General features: G+C 43.2%; 1 protein-coding gene across 7 annotated transcripts in view; it reads right to left on the bottom strand.

Annotated features, from left to right (window-relative positions):
• The window catches only part of RAD51B (RAD51 paralog B), a 661,060-nt gene that overhangs the window by 19,297 nt on the left and 622,918 nt on the right, over positions 1-18,845 (bottom strand). For 4 of the 7 annotated variants that reach the window (XM_017499426.2, XM_017499401.2, XM_037728744.1 and 1 more), the window contains one exon: positions 10,166-10,244. In XM_017499426.2, the coding sequence (XP_017354915.1) occupies positions 10,166-10,244 (79 nt within the window). Of the gene's footprint in view, positions 1-6,285; positions 6,363-10,164; positions 10,245-18,845 lie in introns of those variants that run through there. The other 3 variants (XM_037728749.1, XM_017499418.2, XR_001816721.2) reach the window with 2 other exon arrangements.

The raw sequence follows: 18,845 nt of genomic DNA, 5'->3' as shown, positions 1-18,845 counted from the left end.
CAATAGTTATGCCACTAATGACCTACAAATGCCACTAATACCATACATGCTCCACTTCTCGGCTGGATCTGAACCTGTCAGTGAATTCTGAGCCCATCGACCTCCCTCTGACACAGAGCCGACCCCCATGCCCATGCCCGCCCCCAGCCTCCCCCATCATTCCACAATTTCATTTCTGAATTGGTTACTATTTGGAGACTCCAATTCCTTTACACCTACTCTTTTTATTTGGTAGACAATACTTTATTCGGAAATGTTCCCTCCTGTAATTACAAATCTTGTTAGTCATCCTCCTCCTCTCCCCAGGGGGATTGTGGGCTTTAATTAATTAATGTGGTTAAACCCCTTTGAGGTGCCTGGTTGAAAGGTGCTATATAAGTGCAAATTATTATTATTATGGCTGTTGACATCCCATGGCGGCAAAGCTCTCAGCCCTACACATCTAGAGACCTGAACAAAGGCTTCTTCATCTTCACCTTCCCTGCTAGGTCTGAAATCGCTAGCTCAATGGTTTAGGGGCAAATCTGTTACCATCTCAACAGCAATCAACTAATTAATCCCCATTATGTCAGCTTCCGTTTCCTTCTTCCAAGCAGTACGGTCCTGTTTTATTTCACAAATCATGCCCCCATCAACTCTAGACAAAGGTCGCGGTATCCCTATGGCCTCTGCTGGCCTCAAAGAAAAAAAAGGAGAGAAAGTAAGTTTGAAAAAAAAAATTGTTATGAAATGCACTAACTTCCCACCAGCAACCTAAATGGAACTTTCCTCCAACACTGTTCCTCTTCCACACCTACTGCCCACAGGGCCATTGGCCTCAAAAATCTGAGACCCAAAACACAGCGAAAGTGCAGGTTAGGGTCCCGCAGCCCTGGCTTGACTAAGGATAGCTATAGACAAAAGGTGTTGCTGCGCTGGGTGGGAAGAGGTCATCCACAGAAGCAAGCACCCCTCTTCAGCTTTGTCTATGACCCCCAAGTTTCCCCTGAGAAAGCCAGCTGCCATCTGTAGCCCGGAAGCCCTCACAAAGGCAGGGGACCATGATTTAGATGTTTTGTGCTACACCTAGCACACCAAGCCCTTAACAAATGCCCAATACTTCCACTATGATGGTAGCCATTGAAAGCAGTCCTGTGCGGGAGACTTGGCCTCGCATAGGGACGCTGCTGACCAAAACACTCCTTACAAGGTTGTGCCTCAGACCCTTTGTTAGAGTGGATGTGGGCAAGCCTCAGGGGGTCATGTCTTCATCTGCCTTCATTTATCCTCCCTATTGAAGGGCCCCTTCAGGACATCGGTCAGTCTCTGTGGGAAATGATTTGGAGAGTAACAAAAGAACCTGGGCTCTTTGGGGGGCCTTCAGAATTCAGTAAACATCTGGACATGGAAGGCCAGGTTCTCAAGCAGTCTAGCTGGGGAGATGTCAAAAGAGAGAAAGAGCTGTGTCTGCAATGCAAGCCCTTAGTTCTGTGGCGACATTTGTTGTAGAAAGACACAGACACCCCAGTAGGTAGATCGGAAGATTTTTCAAAAGCTCCTCTATTTGTTGGGTTTTGTGAGCTCAGTGCACTGTTTGTCAGTTCTCAGGGCATGTGTGATGAAACAGAAGTTTCGCATGGCTGGCGAGCAGCACGTGATGGATGTTCTGACTGTGTGCACTACGAATAACCCAAGGTTGTATAAGCCTGCCCTGGTAGGTTGCTGTTAAGTGTGTCTGCTATCCTTGAAGTTTGTAAAGCCCTCACGAGTCAAGATGACTTATTGGATTCTCATCCACAAACACATTTTAATTGACAAAAAAATTAAGCACTAAGTGGTGAAGTGATTTACACTTCATCAGTGAAATTCAGGATCTGAACTCTTGACTCTCAACGTTCCCTTTATTGTTGACTCAATCCATTTAGAACACATTAGTCAGCATGATTCAACATTCACCACTAATCAGCATTAGTGATGGAACTAATCAGCATTCCCCAGTGTCCCCGAATCCATCCTCAAATAGCAAAAGAAATTGGCTTCTGTCAAGAGACAATGGAATGCGGTTTTTGTCAGTATTCACAAGCGGACGTCCAGCCCAAGTCCCACATACTCTCAGGGACTTTCCTTCCTCAGTCATCCTAGTTGAAATGAGCCTACCCCCTTTATCCTTCCATATTCCACTGTTTGAACCTTGGCAATAGGTCTTACAGTTTGCTTTTGATTAAACTTATTTAACTACATCTCTCCTAACTAGATTCTGAGCTACGAAAATGAAGGGACTTTTTTTTTTTTTTTTTCAGCCTTATATCCCTTGGCCCCTGAGCACCACGCTTTGTAAATAATAGATGTCCAACAAATATTTGCTGAACTGAACTCACTGAAATGCAGCTTAAATCATATTCCAGAAAGAACATGAGGTTCTTTGGAAGAGACTTTCAAAGAAAATCAACAACCTGAATTGACTGAACATATTTTGGTACTGTTACCTGGCCATTTTTGCAAATGCAAATTGTTAACTCGGCAAAAATAGCCAAGTGGCTTCCAGGTTCTAAAAGAAGAATGTAAATCCAGCCTAACTATAGTCCAGGCCTTGGAACAAAGTTTTTCTCTATAATGTTATTCCAACTGACATTTTGTTCCATATATACATATATATATATATATATATATATGTGTGTGTGTGTGTATACATATATATGTATGTGTGTGTGTGTATATATATTTTTATATATATTTTTTTTTTTTTTTAAAGTAGAGACAGGAAAAAACATTTTGGAAAAAAAAGTGTTTGGTCTATGACTTTGGACTCAAGTTCATGCCCTGCCTTGTGCTATAAGCACTAGTGGCTCTCTCATTGACGTTTCTTTCTTGCATACTGCCTACTAGCAAAACCCACTGAAGTTCCTGCCTGAAGGAGATTCTGTTTTGGGTGAGCAGAACAAGATTTTGGGTGCCGATCTTTGGTGAAGTGATATTCTTTCTCTTCTATTTTAGAGTCTGGAACCAAAGAGGGTCCTGATGGCACTTTTTAATACATAAGATATTTATGCTGCATTTTAAGAGTATAACTCTATAATGCAACAAGCCCAGCCTTTAGGTCTCTGTACTATTGCATCTTATCTCTGCAACTGGGATCCTCTGAAAGGGCTGTGTCACCAAATATTCATCATCTTTTCTTTTCCCATGATAACAGAACTCCCAAAATTTAGCTGGGTGTAATGCCACCCAGATTAAGGACTACATTTTTAGGCTTTCCTGTCATACATTTACAGACTGGCCAACATCATATAAGCAGAAATAATGTGTATAACTTCTGCTTAATGTCCTTAAGGGAAGGGGGACACTTTCCCTCCCACCACCACTCTCTATCTCATGCACATCCTGCTACTGGAATGGAGAGCATGATGCTGAACCATTCTGGAACATGGTAATAGCAACATCCTAGGTGTGATGGAGCAAAAAGCCAATGGCCTGGGCTCTTGGAAAGACACGTAGAGCTGAGCTGCTATACCAGCTCTGGATTGCATTCCTCCTCAGTGCTACATGAGGAAGCAGTACATCTCTATCCTGTATACCACTGTTAGTTTAGGTTGTAGTTACACCTGGCCAAATTTATAATCAACCTGCAGTCAAGGAGTTCCTTGAAGGATTGTTGTATCAGTGTGACCAATCCATTTTGGCTTAGGATTTCCAGATTCAATATCTCGACAGAGGCTCATGAAGCCTGAGAGATAAGTTGCCATAGGGGCTGCCATGATGGAAGATGAGAGGACCCAAACCCATTTCTGATTTTCTAAACCCTTAGGAGCCCAGGCTGAGGGCTTAGAAAGGGCTACAAACTGAATTTTGAGGCAGTGAACATCACTTCACCTTTCTGGAACTCAGTTCCCTCAAGTGAGAATCAGGGTGATGGATGAGACTAAAAGTTCACTTTCTGGGAAGTATTATGTAGTTAACTTTAGGGAAATGAAGACATTTTTTTCAGAGAGAGAGAGGCGGGGCTTTGCTCTGTCACTCAGGCTGCAGTGCACTCCTAAGAATGCGTGAGAAGGCTGCCTGCGGAAAGATGATGACAAATGTACGACTATGTGAGGCTGCAGAGAATCTGGTCCCCTATCCCCAGAACAAGTATAAATTGGTAAGTCTTTGGAGAGCCATTTGGGAAGATATAGTAAAAATGAAAACATGCAGACACCCTGACCATTCATTTTTTAAATACATACCTAGAGAAACCCTCATACGTAAATATCAAGAAACACAAGTAATAAAATTGTACAAATAATCAAAATTTCCATAAGTAGGGAAGTGGGTAGCATGTGGCATATTCATACACTGAATGGATGTGGATACCTAAAGTGAAAGAACATGACCTGTGTATCATGTGACCTGTACACCATGTGACCTGTGTATCACGTGGCTACATTACAAAAACAATGTTAAGCAACAAAAGCAAGTTGTGAAATTGTGAACAATAAGCCATTTATGCAAATTTCAGAATGCACTCAAAATCAATCATCATATTATGTGTGGATTCACATGTATGTAGAAAAGTTTTTAAGAATGGAGAGGAAAGATACAGGCCAATCTCTGAGAGTTTTCACTTTTGTGGAGGAATGTGGTAAGGAGGGAATGGACCAGGGATAGGTGCAAAGGAGTTCTAAAGTTTGCCAAGTTTTGTTCCTGTAATTTAAAAAAATGGAACAAAATTTTAGTAATTGTTTATTTGGGGTGTTAGATTCACATGTTTTCTTTTATGATTTTCTGTACTGTTCTGTATTTAAAATGTCTTTCATATATTATAAAATATTTCCAAATTTTATAAAATTTCTCTTCAAGGCTAGTTGCCAGAAGAAAAAAAGGAAACAGAGTAGAGCGCCTATGTGAGAAGATGTCACGGAAGGAGGGGATGTACAGTGAATGTGGACAGAGGAGAACAGCACTGGGCAGATGGGAGTCCTTCCTCTCCTTCCTCCTTCCGGGGAGGTCCCACACTAAGAGGCAGGCAGAAGCAGCAAAGGACAGTGCCTTGGCCCAGGCAAACTTTCCGAGGTGCAGTGGCACCTGGCAGGCTGGAGACAATGTGACAGACCTGCTCTGCCTTCTTCTCCATGACCTCTGGGAGAGGAGTTCACCCTCTTTGCTCCATTGAGTTCCTTCCAGGGCTCTTTGCCCAGGCTCCCACAAGAATGCCAGGCCGTGCCAGGTGTGGAGGTGGTGTTTACCAGAGACACCTCTGTACCTGGATGGAAATAAACTGAGAATCTTCTGGGTCACTTTGAGTCCAGCAGCATAAAACATTTTGATACATTACTGATTTAAACTGAAATCTGGTGAACTCAGATGGTGGTATTTGGGGAAATATTTTTTTCAATAAATCATCCAGTTGGCTCAGTGACTAAGAAAACGGGAGAACTCAACGCAAGTTTGTGACAAGGGAACAAACAGAAGAGATTAATGCCTTTCCCGATACGCTTCAAAAGGTGATCAAACCGTTCTTGATTGCAAAAGCAAAGCAATAAAGATGAGGCACATAGCTTTCCAGCTCCAAAAAAGATCGCCGTTGCTTTTTCTGTTTTCTTGTGCCGCCCTATACCAAGTGGTTGGAGATATGGGAAACTAGTTTCACCTCCAGCACCTTCTCTGGACCTGTCTCAGGGTGCCCTGGACCCCCCGGCTCCCGCTCCACGTTTTATGCTGCTCACTGAAACCTACACTAATAGATGACAGCACCAGGATCCAAATTCAACCTGTCATACCTGACCTCGATTTTGCAAATATGATATAAAAGACACACTTCGGTCTTCCTGAGGAACTAAGACACTATCTCCTGTCCTCTTCAAAACAACCTGGCTTTTCTTTTTCAAATCCTCCCCAGATTCCTGAGGAAGGGAGTAAAGGGGAGGCTGTGCTGGATCAACCCTTCATCCCCCTGACCTCCCCTTGCTTAGGTTCTACTTCATCAAGTCCTCAGGTGTTTGTGCCTATGAGCCCCTGAAAACTAGGAGGGCTCCCAGACCGGGACCTGGGTTTTCCTTTAGGCCTCCTGCAGCACCAGCAATACAGCCCAGCTGCTTTCATTGACAGAATTTTTATTCCTGGCCTTCAGTCCCAGCTGTGTTCTGGGTGACACATTTGCAGGTTGCTAAGGGAACAAAGGACAGGACCAGAAAAGCCGTGGGTCAAGCTGGAGTTCACTGTAAACTCTCCTTTTCCTTTCTGCTGCCGGCTGCTTCTATGGGCATACCCCATTAAAGCTGATTCCCAGAATCAACTCGACTTTTCCCTCTCCACTGGGCCCCAGTGCACCTGAGCATCACTCTAAGAGGCTAGCTAATCCTCTGAGCTTTTTCACTTGGCAGGCACTGAGACTTGCATGGTGAACTCTGGGGACCAAAGAAAAAATAGATTCATGAGATCCCCTTCCACCCCCACCTTTCCCACTTCATTGCACAAAGAGGCTCAACTCTCTCACTGCCTGGGATCTAGCCCCCTCTCAGAGTCCAAACCCTCAGGAAACTGGTGGCTGTGAGCTCCCTCTCCTTTGAGGCCTAAGTATTTCCAGCATCCAGAGGCCAGGATCCCAGACAAATGCTGGACAGACAAAGATGCAAAATTACCACGTTAATGGCCCAAGTTGCAGCCTCCTGAAGATGCTGGGAGGAGGGGGGGTTCTTTCATTTACTTTTTCTTTCCTTCTTTTCTTTCTTTCTTTCTTTTCCTTTCTTCTTTCTTTTTCTTCTTTTTTTTGAAAAAGGAGAATAGTTCTGCTTTCTATTTTACTACAACAATAGCACGGACTGGCTCCTTCAAGTGTTTAAAAAGCAGCCTGAGAAATCTCTAACCAGCCCCTCGGTCTCTCCAGCCTGCCGCTTTATTGTCCTTCCCATCCCAGTGAACAAAGGGGAGGGAAGGGTAGAGGGCCCCCAGTTGTTGACTGTTCTCAGCGTCCTAATCCTTGAGAACCGGTGAGGGAAATGGCCTGTGGAGCTGGTAAATCGAATTCTGCCCTCACCTTTTATTCCCTCCCTCTGCCTGTGCACTCCGGAGTTCTTCAGGTATTATAAAGTCTCCTGGCTAGCAGGCCAGCAGGCATCTGGGGGCTCGCTAAGGGATAAAATGCCTTGATGGATCATTCCCTACCCCCATGGGTAGCCTGTATGGTTGGCTTGTTCCCACCATCCAGGCGGCTCTATTGAAGACCGAATGTCAGCCACAGTGGCTGGCGGCCTCCTTCTAGTTGGCAGCACAGGAGCTGCCCTGTCTGTTCCAAGTCCCTGGACATGGGCTGTACATCCCACCCAGAGCTCCAACTTCCACACCAACTTGGGACTAACCTACCAGTGCAACTCCTCACTTAAGGAAAGCTACTTGGCCTTGACTGGTGGTACCTTTCCAAGTTTTCCACTCAGGGACCAAGGGTTTCTTTGCTTTAAACCTGGGGAATTGTGCAGGTGTCTTTTAGCTCAGTCATCTGGCAAGAATGGGGGCGGGGGGATTAGCTTTGATGTTGCAGTATGTGGAGATCTCAAGGGTACAACTGGACTGAGCTAAGGAAATGATGAGTACATCCTCTCCTAGGAGGATCGGACAAAGTGACGTGACAAGGCTGTTATAGATCCTGCATGCTGGTTACAACGATCCACGTCAGAAAAACGGTTTACACTGCTGCCCCCACACAAACTCATAATGTGCGCGCACATTCACACAACAAATATTTTATGAAATGATAACAGTATGTGTGATACAACCTGATATTTTTTATTCTCTATTTCTTCTGTCTTCTCTCTCTCTCTCTCTCTCTCTGTCTTCAAATGCTGGTTGTGACTCATCAATTTCACTTCATGACCCACCAATGGGTTGTGACAGTATTCAAAGCCTTGTATCAAGGTTAGTATTTTCATTTTCCAGCTGACAAAATCAAGGCCCAGAGATTTTCTCAAGATGATACCAAAGCTGGAAGTAAAATCCAAAGGTTCTTTCTAATAAAGGAGGGACCTGCGTTTTCTGGGGACCTGCATTTTTTGTTTTCCCAAAGTCTTTGGGAGCACACAACAAGAAAGCAGGGCATACCAAGTGATTTGTTTTCAGGGGCATTGCTGGTAAAAGCAGACAGAGGTGTTCCACTGCTTCTGGGAAACCTCTGAGGGGGCTGTGTAGCTTGGGGAGTGGAATAGAGAAAACAACTTAGAAAGCAACCAGGTGAGGTTCTGAGGTCTCTCAACCAAGCATTTTACTTACTGGTTGTTGTTTTTGAAGCATAAGACATTTTCCTGAATTTCTGTCTTTCCTAGACACAGCTCCAGGTCAGCCTCCTTTAGTGATCCACTTTCTCCCCCGTTATCCAACTTTTTTGAAAAGTCATTCCTTGCAGTTTTTTAACCTCTACCAATTCATTGTATTTTCAGTCTCTACTTTCTCTAAATAACTGTCTCTTCCCTGTTAAAATCATGATCCTAGCAATGAGCATCAGAGAGACAACTCAGTGAATCTTGTTCCCACAGATGTTATCCCAAAAGTTATCCAAATTTGACCACGGTTACAAATGCTATTTAACAAAATGCCCAGTGATCAGGGTATGTGTATCACATCAAGACTCTTGATACAGGTCATCTGAGCAAAACAAGCTCTTTTCCTCCTGAAATTATCTTGTAATCTTCCATAGAATTTCTTGAAACCTTCATCTAAATTTGCTACTTACTATATTCTAATCTTTTAGGAAAGCCTCCAAAAATGAAGAGCTGAATGCCACACTGTGCACTGGGTAAATAAAAGTCCAGCTTTCTGATTGCTTATTAGCTATACACCCTTAGAGAGTATATAACAAAGAGGCCTGCTGTTTGCTTTGCTTAATCTGGTCTTAAAATCTCTGTTCCTTTGTCAGAAAACACTATTTGCAATTGTAAAAAAAAAATATTTACCAAGGAACTTGGATAGCATAAGTCGAAGGCTAAGAGCCAAAGGTCAGTAGTTCTCACCCCAAATTTCGTGGACCTGAGAGTTCCTGCTGTGGAGCTCAGCTACACCAAACAAACATGCAGCTTTGTGAGTCCATTAAGAAGCTGACATTTTAGAAGGGGAAGGAAAGGGAAGGCTGCAGCCTGTTCCTCAGTTAGAAGAATGGGCTCCCCAGCCTGCCCCACATAATCCCTGCTAGATCTTTGCAATGCAATGTGTCTCTACGGGGAAATCACAGGGACTGCCCTGTTTCACAAACCTGGGAAAAATGCTTAACTTATAAAATCCTTCAGGGTAGGACTTCTCCCATGGACAGCAGTGACAATATGCTCCTCTAGGGCTCAGGCCAGATGTTCACCTAAGCATCTCTGTGGGTGGGGTCTCCTGTCTGACAGTAGGGGACAGATATGTATTCCAAGCACTTCTGTGGGGATCCTTCCTCATCCACAAAGCAGTTTTGGACATCTGATCTTGTGGGCTGACTCTTCTAACAGCACTTGAATTTACCCCTTCATGTGAACTGTTTTCTGGAAAGACCTGTAATTGGGTGCCTTTCCTAACCAACAGTGTATCTGGCATCTGGCATCTGGGAATCAACTACCATTGTAGATCAGTGAGTTCTAGCCTCAGGGTGCTCGACCCTAAGCAATAACTCAGCTCTAAGTCCTGGGTTCAGGTCACAATGTGCAGGTTCTAAAGGTCAGGTCCTCCGCAGGAAGACCATGTCAGGACTTAGGCACAAGAAAAGGAAACAAGACAACCAGAAGGAGTGAGGGAGGCAGGGCTCAAAGAGCCATGACACTGCACCCCAGAGGCTGCCAGCCCAGGTGGCCCTTCAGCTTGTTAAGCAAGAGGACTCTGGGGTAGCACTGGCTCCTCACCTCCACACTGGTGTCATATTCATTGCCTACCACGCCGCAGGATCTGCAAAGAGGAATGGGGTGGTAGCAATTCCAAGCCTTCTCGGTTTGATCCTCATGTTTTGATCATCTCATTCTGTTATGAAATTCTGTAAGTCTCCCTCAGCCCTACCTCAATCTTCTCTGTTAAATTCTTGCCACAACTGCTGATCTCTTGCTCTCTTTAGGGTAAATATCACTGGCCAATGCATGTTGGCTTTTTATTCCGTCCAAAGCTAGCTGCTATCAGAGCCATGGTAGTAATTACCACTAGCAATGGGTGGCACTGTGCATAATCAGCTTAAAGAAATAGCTTAATCCAAGGATCTTACCTTGAAGAACCAGGCCTTCCTCCTTGATGGTGTAGACAAATGAGGTGAAAGGAGCCAGTGGGGACTTGGCAATGAGAATCTGCACATAAAGCACATTTTTCTAGGGTTAGTCAAAGGATCAGGGATGGGCCTCTATTCACTCCCCGTCCCACTTTCAAAGTGGTAACATATGACTGTAAGTCACAAGGCTTATTTTTAAAAAATGTATAACCCAATGTTTAAATGAGTGTTATCCTTTCAAAGAGGTCATCTTAAAAGGCTATACATTTATTCCAACTTCTCTGCCATCAAATACCATATTCTTGAATCAATTCTTTTAGAAATAAGTCTCATTATTTTATAACACATGCTGAAATTGCTACCTTTCTGCCCCAAAATAAATCTAACTTGATTCTCTAATTTTATTTATAAATTTAGCTGTTTTACTAAAAAAATTCAAAGCTACCTTTAAAAGATTTACTATCACTACAAATATTCAAAATAACTTGCTAAAGACAAAGCAATAAAAGGTTTCTTTTTTGGCCCTGGTCCTTCACCAAATCCTTTGCTATGTGACTACATTTTCTCTTACTTAAGATGTAGATCATTTTCCACAGCCCTTGACTGTGGATTTGGGCACGTGACTTGCCAGGTGGCATGACACAGGTTGTGCCAGTTCCCAGCCAAGGCCTCAAAAAGCCTCAAGTATTTCTAGTTGTTCTCGTAATGTTTGTGCCATCGTCAGAGAAAAATATGTCCATGCTAGTCTGCTATCTCAGAAGGAGGGCAATAGATACCTGAAACAGAGCTGACCAGGAAGGCTCAGGCTAAGGAGTCGACCCCCGGAGACCCACATTTACGCAAGTTAAATATTGCTGTATGCCTCTGAGATTTTGGTAGTGGTGTCATGAAGCATTATTGCAGCAAGAGTTAACTGATATACCAGCCAAAATTTCAAAAATGTTTTCAGCAATGGCATTCTCCTAAGAGGACACCTATTTTAAAGGAGATGGTTATTTGGTCATTTAAAAAATCAGTATAATTAGGCCATTATCATATCTCATATGGCTCTACAGAACCTCTAATAATTGGTGGATTGCTTTATTATAGTATTTCTACTGAAGGAAGATTAGTATCAGTTTCCTGTTTTACATATTAAAACATTATCAGAAACAGGGACAGTTTGAACTCTGAACCATGTAGGTAATCAGGGAGGCAAGAGAGAAGGAAGAAACAATTTCAAATAATCAAAGGGCTTACATATAATATCTTGACTGTCTCAATTCAACAGATATGTACTGTCAACTATGAGAAGTGGTGGGGAAATGCGATGAAAAGATCTCAGGTTTTAGTGAAAGGCTTGGCATCCAGCTCTTCCGCTCATCAGCTAGGAGCCTACGGCAGAGCCCACAATTTTCCTCCAGTAGCCATTCCCCTTCTTCCCTTTAGTAAAGAGCTCCCCAAGTTTCCACATTTCTCTGCTTCTTTTGCAACTAGGTGTGGCTATGTGACCAAGCTTTGACTAGCAGAATGTGAGTACAAATCACAGGTAGGACTTCTGGATTATGTTTTCATGAGAAAACTGCTAAATAAATAACTTGTTAAAGGCAAAGCAATCGAAGGTTTCTTTGTTGGCCCTGGTCCTTCACCAAATCCTTTACTATGTGACTACATTTTCTCTTACTGAAGGTGGAGAGCATTTACTTAAGGTGGAGTGCCCTTCACTTTCCCTTTCACCCTTCCCAAGACAGGAACCAGCTCCAAGCACAGGGGTGTGGACAACACCCTGGGGATGACAAAGCAGCATGGGAGAGGGAAGCTGGGTGTCTTCAGAGAACATTAGTGTCTCCTACCCAGGGTCACAGTCCTCTCAGGACAGAGCCACTTGTCTCGACCACAGTATTTTGATAACTTTGTTACTACAGTGCAGCCTGAACTCTAACCAAAACTGTGACCCTGAACAACCTAAACTTTTTAAGTCTCAGTTTCTCCACATGTAAAATGGTAATAAAAATACCTTCCTAAGTGGGATTATTATTATTAAATTAAGTATACAAAATGCCTGTCACTGTATCAAACACAAAATAAGTTCATAATAAATAACAGGAACATTTTCAACTAACCCATCACATATGCTTCCCAAGTACGCCTTCACCCTCACTCACCAAACAACAATATGCTTGGCCTCTAACAGAAGGAAGTCTCCAGTTGAATTTCAGTAATTTTTACAAGTGTTCTAAAGTTATCTAGAAAAACTAGTTCATCATTCTCAGAACCAATGAGAAGGAAGTATAGGTGGGCACTTACACTTTCATGTCAAAAATATCTCATTTGAAAATTAATGTGGATCCTGGATCCCTTTCTGCCTGAGACAGTTTGGAGACAGTTCAATGTGAATTTTAAGAATATCTGTTAGAAGGAGAATGGCATGGTAGAAGACAAGACAGTGGTTCTTGGTTTTAATGTGAGTTTGCATCACTGGTGGGTCTGCTGACCTACACATTCTGATTCTTAGGTTTTGGGTGGAGCCTGGGAGAGTCTGCATTTCTAACAGGCTCCCAAGAGACACTGATGCTGTGGTTCGCAGACCACATTTTGAGTAGCCAGATTCTAGGCAATTAGCCTGATTTAAGAGTATAAGATGGAGAGGCAAGAGATGGGAGCTGTGGGGCCAGTTAGGGGGTGACTCCAATAAATCAGTGAAGAGATGATAAGGGCATAACCTATAGCTGTGTCAGAAAGAAGGGGGAAACAGGAAATAGATAAGAGAAATGTAAATCCTTTAGATCAAATAGCAGTAAAAATAAACTAAACATATCCAAAATCTCAGGTCTTTGTTGTCTGTATGTAGCAACTGGACATGAAACCAAAAGGGCATAAATAACTAGTAATAAATATCGTGCCATATTTTTAAAAATATTACCATTTTTATTTTATAGACTGCAGAAGCTGAGACCCAGAAAGAAAGAATGCCATCTGAGCCGAAGCCTTCTGACTCTGTGGTGCTAACTCCACCTTCTAATAGCCACTCTGTGAACCCCAGCCAAGAGGATCTCACACCGGGAGGGGCCTCCCTACAGGAAATCAGAGAGTTTGGACAGGTCACTTATTAATGCACTGTCCTTCTGGAGCAGGGTTTAAAATGAGTCATCAAAAGGATGATCCGTGTGCAGTTAGAAAAAGGAAGTGATAAGTTATGTCAGATGAATTCCATTTCCTTTCTTTGGAAAAGAACTTCCAGACTGATAGATCGGAGGGCTATCACCAACACAAAATATCTGATTTCAGCAAAAAATGTGACAAACTCTCTTGATAGTCTTCTGGATAAAGTGAAGATAAGTTGAATTGGATACTAATACCACTAAGTGGACTTGTGAGTGACCAAAAGGTCAGTAGTGACCTGGTGAGGGACAGCAATCTCTAGGAGAATGTACTGAATTCTAGCCTTCAAGTCAGTAAGACTTGAATAAGATTGCTGACTTGAATAAGATTGCTGATGCATTCAAATACATCCACACAACAATTATGAAATCCAGCAGGAAATGGAACTGACAAAAACTGCTGCTCTAATAGAGCTTATATTCTAAAGAAAAATAAGAAGTATAAAATAAATACAATTATATTACGTTCGATGGATGAGAAGATAAAGAATATAGGAAGTGTATTGGATTGAAGGTGGGGTGTCAATTTTGAATAGAGAATCATGAGATCTCACTGAAAAGGTGACATTTGGACTTGTGAATCATGTAACTAAATCTACTGATGAAATGCTGAGTTGATAGGAAGGTAACAAAAGACAAGGAGTTTAGAGAAAGAGGTCATATATTAGATTAGATAATCATGATATCAAAACAAATCTCAATTTGGTTGGAATGCTGGAACAAACCCTACTCATTGTTTGGGATGCAATTTTATTTAAAAAAATGAAAGGCCTTGTCCTTGAGAACAGAGCACCAATGATTCATTATGGAACAGGAGAAATAAGATTTAGTATTCAGAAAATGGAGTGTTGGTTAACTATAGTTCAATATTAGTCAGCTGTGAGATGTAATTCTCAAGAATCTAGCATGTTCTCAGGTTATATCAATGGAGATACAGTATGTGGAAAAAGGGAGGTATAGTCCTGCTTTCCTCCTCATCCAGCAAACCATGCCTGATGCAATGTGTTTGGACTGGGACCCAAATTCCAAAAGAAAAAAATGACAAAAAAGAAGGTAGTTGGATGTCCAAAGCAATCCACAACCACAAACCCTTCAATGCAAACATCATGGTAAGAGGGCTGGAGTGAAGATGCATATTGCTTTTACTTTGAGTTTTCTAATCTGAAGATTGTGTAATATTATACACTAGTATTATATACTAGTATATACTATGTGAAGATGCATATTGCTTTTACTTTGAGTTTTATAACCTGAAGATTCTATAGTATTATACACTAGTGAGGGGAAATAAAAATTATATTTCAATATATTTCAGGAAAAAAAGTGATGCTTTCCATGTATCTTTGTGGATACATATAGATTCCTCCCTTTTTTAGATCCAAATTAATGCCCCATGACCTTTCTGCCAAGCAAACTATAAACTATCCCCTTCTAAAGCAGACAACCCCCCAGTAGATAATTTAGGCTGTGCTAGTTCAGATGTTCAGCCATCCCACAAATCTGGGGTGTTCTAATTATTGTCCAACTTAGGCGGTTTTCAAGTATCATTCAGTCTTTTCCAACACATGATGCCCTGCAGGGAGGCCTAGCTGCTTAATAAAACACCAGGGCCCTAGTGAAAAATTCTGATCACACTCAAACCTGTGTGCAGTGTGTGAAAGTTGGCTTTGGAACTCTGAGGGTTCACAGAAATATGTAACTGAGCAAGAATGAGTGTAGACATATGTGGCTCAGAAAGCCTGGGCTTCATGTGGTAGGTATGTGGTATTGTGGGTGGTTAATCCCATCTCCCACAAATAGCCAGACTATTTCTTCTTGAATATTTCCTTCATATCAGACCAGCACAGCTTTAACTGCATTCTAATGAATACACTTTCTCCTCTTTTTTTTTTTTGAGACGGAGTTTTGCTCTTGTTACCCAGGCTGGAGTGCAATGGCGCGATCTCGGCTCACCGCAACCTCCGCCTCCTGGGTTCAGGCAATTCTCCTGCCTCAGCCTCCTGAGTAGCTGGGATTACAGGCACACGCCACCATGCCCAGCTAATTTTTGTATTTTTAGTAGAGACGGGGTTTCACCATGTTGACCAGGATGGTCTCGATCTCTTGACCTCGTGATCCACCCGCCTCGGCCTCCCAAAGTGCTGGGATTACAGGCTTGAGCCACCGCGCCCGGCCACTTTCTCCTCTTTTTACCTATCCTTGCAAGGAAAGTGGTCACTCACATTTTAAAATTCTCTGGAGGGGTTGGCCCTGTAATCTCAGCAATTTGGGAATTTGAGGCAGGAGGAATGCTTGAGGCCAGGAGTTTGAGATGAGCCTGGGCAATATAGTGAGACCCTGTTTTGATTAATCAATCCATTGATCCAACCATCCATCAATTCTTTGGAAGAACATTTAAGGTATACCAAATATGTTCGATGCTGAATCCCCAATCCCACTTCTATCTGGAAATAATTCTTGTTATTTTTACCATCCACCCATCCATCCATGTACTTTTGCAATACACAAATATGTACTGGGCTATTTCCTCTGTGTTAAGCACTGATCTAGGTGCAGGAGACAGAGCAGGGAATGAGACAGAGAGGTCCCTGATCTTACAGAGCTAACGTTCTGGTGGCAGAAGACAGACAATACAGGGAAGCCTTTGGGCTTTTTCCACTGTGACATTCTACAATGTGCTCCTCACTCTGGGGCATTCAATCCCTCCACCAACAAACATTTATTGAGTACCACACTCTGGGCCAGGCAGATTGAATTTATACTCTGTAAATTTGCACTTATTAAAATACTACCACCTGTTTCTACCTCAGTTTATTTCTTAGAGGCAAGCTCCGAATTCTCAGTGGAACTCGGAAGATCTGGGCATTTTTTGTGATCTCACTCTGTTCCCTTCTGCAGGGCCCAATGTGGTGCTTTTCAGCTGTGGCCTCCTAGAATGATGGGCAGGCACCTTCCTCACTGTTCTTCATTTCATCCCTATGCTGGTGTGTGGAGGTTTCTCTCCATTTACAAGTGGAAACACAGAGGCCTAGGTGGTACTCTAAGTAAAGCATGGAAGGAAAATTGGCCTTTGGGGCCCATGGGCTTCTCCCTGCAAACTCTCTCCTCCTTTTATGTCCCTCCCCCCAGGTTTCTGTTTTGCTCTCTGTAAATAAGCTGTCAGCTAATTCTCTCTACCCCTGAAGTGAGGGCTGGTAAACCTTCCCACGTTACCCTTCTCAGGTGTGTCTACATTGTAATATAAGACTCTCAAAAAGAGAAATGGGTCTGTAATGATAGAAAGTGCAATAGAACTGCGGTGGGTAGGGGGGACTTCCAGAGTTCCTACGCTAATACTGCTCATGTGAACAACAACCAGCAGACATTCATCTTCACGATAATCCTCAAAGGTAGGTGCCGAAGCTGGGTTCCAACCAATACTACCTGGTTCTGTACTACCTGGTCTGTACTTCTAACCACCACGATGGCAGCTCCCAATCTGTCACATACAACTCCATCCACTTTTCTGGGATTATACATCAAATGAGGCAGGATACAGAACAGCAAATAAGGACACCTTCTTTTCTGCATGGATATTGCATGATTGAAGACAAAGAAGGGGGCTGGACAGGGTATCCATGCCGGTTGCCTCAGCTGTTCACAAGCTTCCACACGGGCAGTCTGCCTTCTACCCTTCATCTCTGAAAATCCAAATACAAATGTCACCTCTTCCAGAAGCTTCTGCCGATTTCTCCAGCCTAACGTCATCTCTCTCTAATCCCCTCACACTTTATCCGTATTCTCTAATTACTAGTTTTCTTGACTGCTCGACAGTTAAGGTTGCCTGCATTAACTATAATCTATTTGACCGTTCTCGTTGTCACTGCTGCTTCTGGTCCCACAAACCTCTAGTGTGGTGCTATACAGTTAATGGAAGCTTCATTATGAAATGCAAGAATGAATGAGGGAATAAATGCATAAGTTGATGAACCACAGAAGCTCTACTGATTCATATCCATTTTTAGGACTTATCTGGCTCCCTCTTCCCAAAGTTAGAGAACTGAGAAAATGCCATAGAAAACGGCAGGCTTCCCAGTCAATCACTGCCAAGATTCTCAGCTTGGCCAGGCCCAAAGTCAAGTCTTTGGTTTCAGCTTGCTATAGCATCACATGTTTTTCCTGGCCTCATCCCACTTCCAAGAGGCTCAGTAAGTGGAAAAGGAGCCACAGAACAGAAAGTGCTGGGCATAGGAACCTCAGGCCTTCTCCAGGATGGTGACACCTTCTAGGGATAGTGTCTGGGTCCTCCTTTTAAAGTATAGGTGTGGCCCTCATCTGAGGCAACCAAGCCCAGCCCTTCTCCATGGGTGGCTAGGAAAGCCAGTGTGGAGCAGATAGCACAGAGATGTCAGGAACCTTGGGCACAGGATATCTTGGAGGCTGTTTTTTTTTTTTTTTTTTTTTTTTTTGAGACAAACTCTTGCTCTTGTTACCCAGGCTGGAGTGCAATGGTACAATCTCAGCTCACTGCAACCTCTGCCTCCTGGGTTCAGTCGATTCTCCTGTCTCAGCCTCCTGAGTTGCTGGGATTATAGGCATCTGCCACCACGCCCAGCTGATTTTTTGTATTTTTAGTAGAAGCGGGGTTTCACCATATTGGCCACGCTGGTCTCAAACTCCTGATCTCAGGTGATCTACCCGCTTTGGCCTCCCAAAGTGCTGGGATTACAGGCGTGAGCCACCGTGCCCGGCCTGGAGGCTGCTTTTATAGAGTTCTGGTCCTGGCAGTTTACATGAGTTCCTGCAATATAGCCCCAACCTTAGGAAAAAGTGAGTTTTGCCTTTGTGGCCCAGGAAAGCAGACATGAATAGGCAGCCATGAGCTGAGGGTAAGCTGGCACTGATTCTTCTACTTTCTCTTCTCTAATTCCTGTGCCAGGAAGTTTCCTTTGACACCAGTAAGGAATCCTTCCTCTCTTCTATTTCCTTCTCCTTCCCACCCACAACCCCAAATCTCACATTAGTTGGAGGTGAAAGGAAGAGTGAAATGAGCTGGCAGAGGAAAAGTATAAGCAGAAGAGTTTCTTCCTGTAAGGGCAGGCGGTAGGACTGGCTTTCTTTCTATCCCTACCATCTGCTATAAAATGTGGAGCCCAGAGACAGTGTAATACGCTCAGCAAAGAAAAGTACAGCAAGAAGCAACTGAAATAGACAGCTCAGAAACATGACTTTGCATCCATCCACAATTTCCTGTCCTGCTAGTTTTTTAATCCTGTCTCAGTCTCCCTCATGATCAGCAAGATTATGTCTTTGTTGATAAATTCGGTGGGGATTTCCTTGCTGAATGTGTCTGATACTTTCATCTTCATGCAAGGGTCCTGCCGAGAAATTAGGGAGGAAGCCCACTCACTGAAATGTCCTTCTACAGGGACCCTATTCTCTCACTTCAACTGGAGACCTAGGCTAATAAAACCCATTGCTAAGTTAAACAAACCTTTCCTCTAGCTATGCCAAGTGTCTGCGACAGAAATCCTTCATGCCAGGGTTTTCCTCCTTGTCCA

Source organism: Cebus imitator, unplaced genomic scaffold (genome assembly GCF_001604975.1).
Source record: "Cebus imitator isolate Cc_AM_T3 unplaced genomic scaffold, Cebus_imitator-1.0 Scaffold13, whole genome shotgun sequence".
Taxonomy (NCBI): Eukaryota; Metazoa; Chordata; class Mammalia; order Primates; family Cebidae; genus Cebus; species Cebus imitator.
This window is presented reverse-complemented; position numbering and strand designations above follow the sequence as displayed.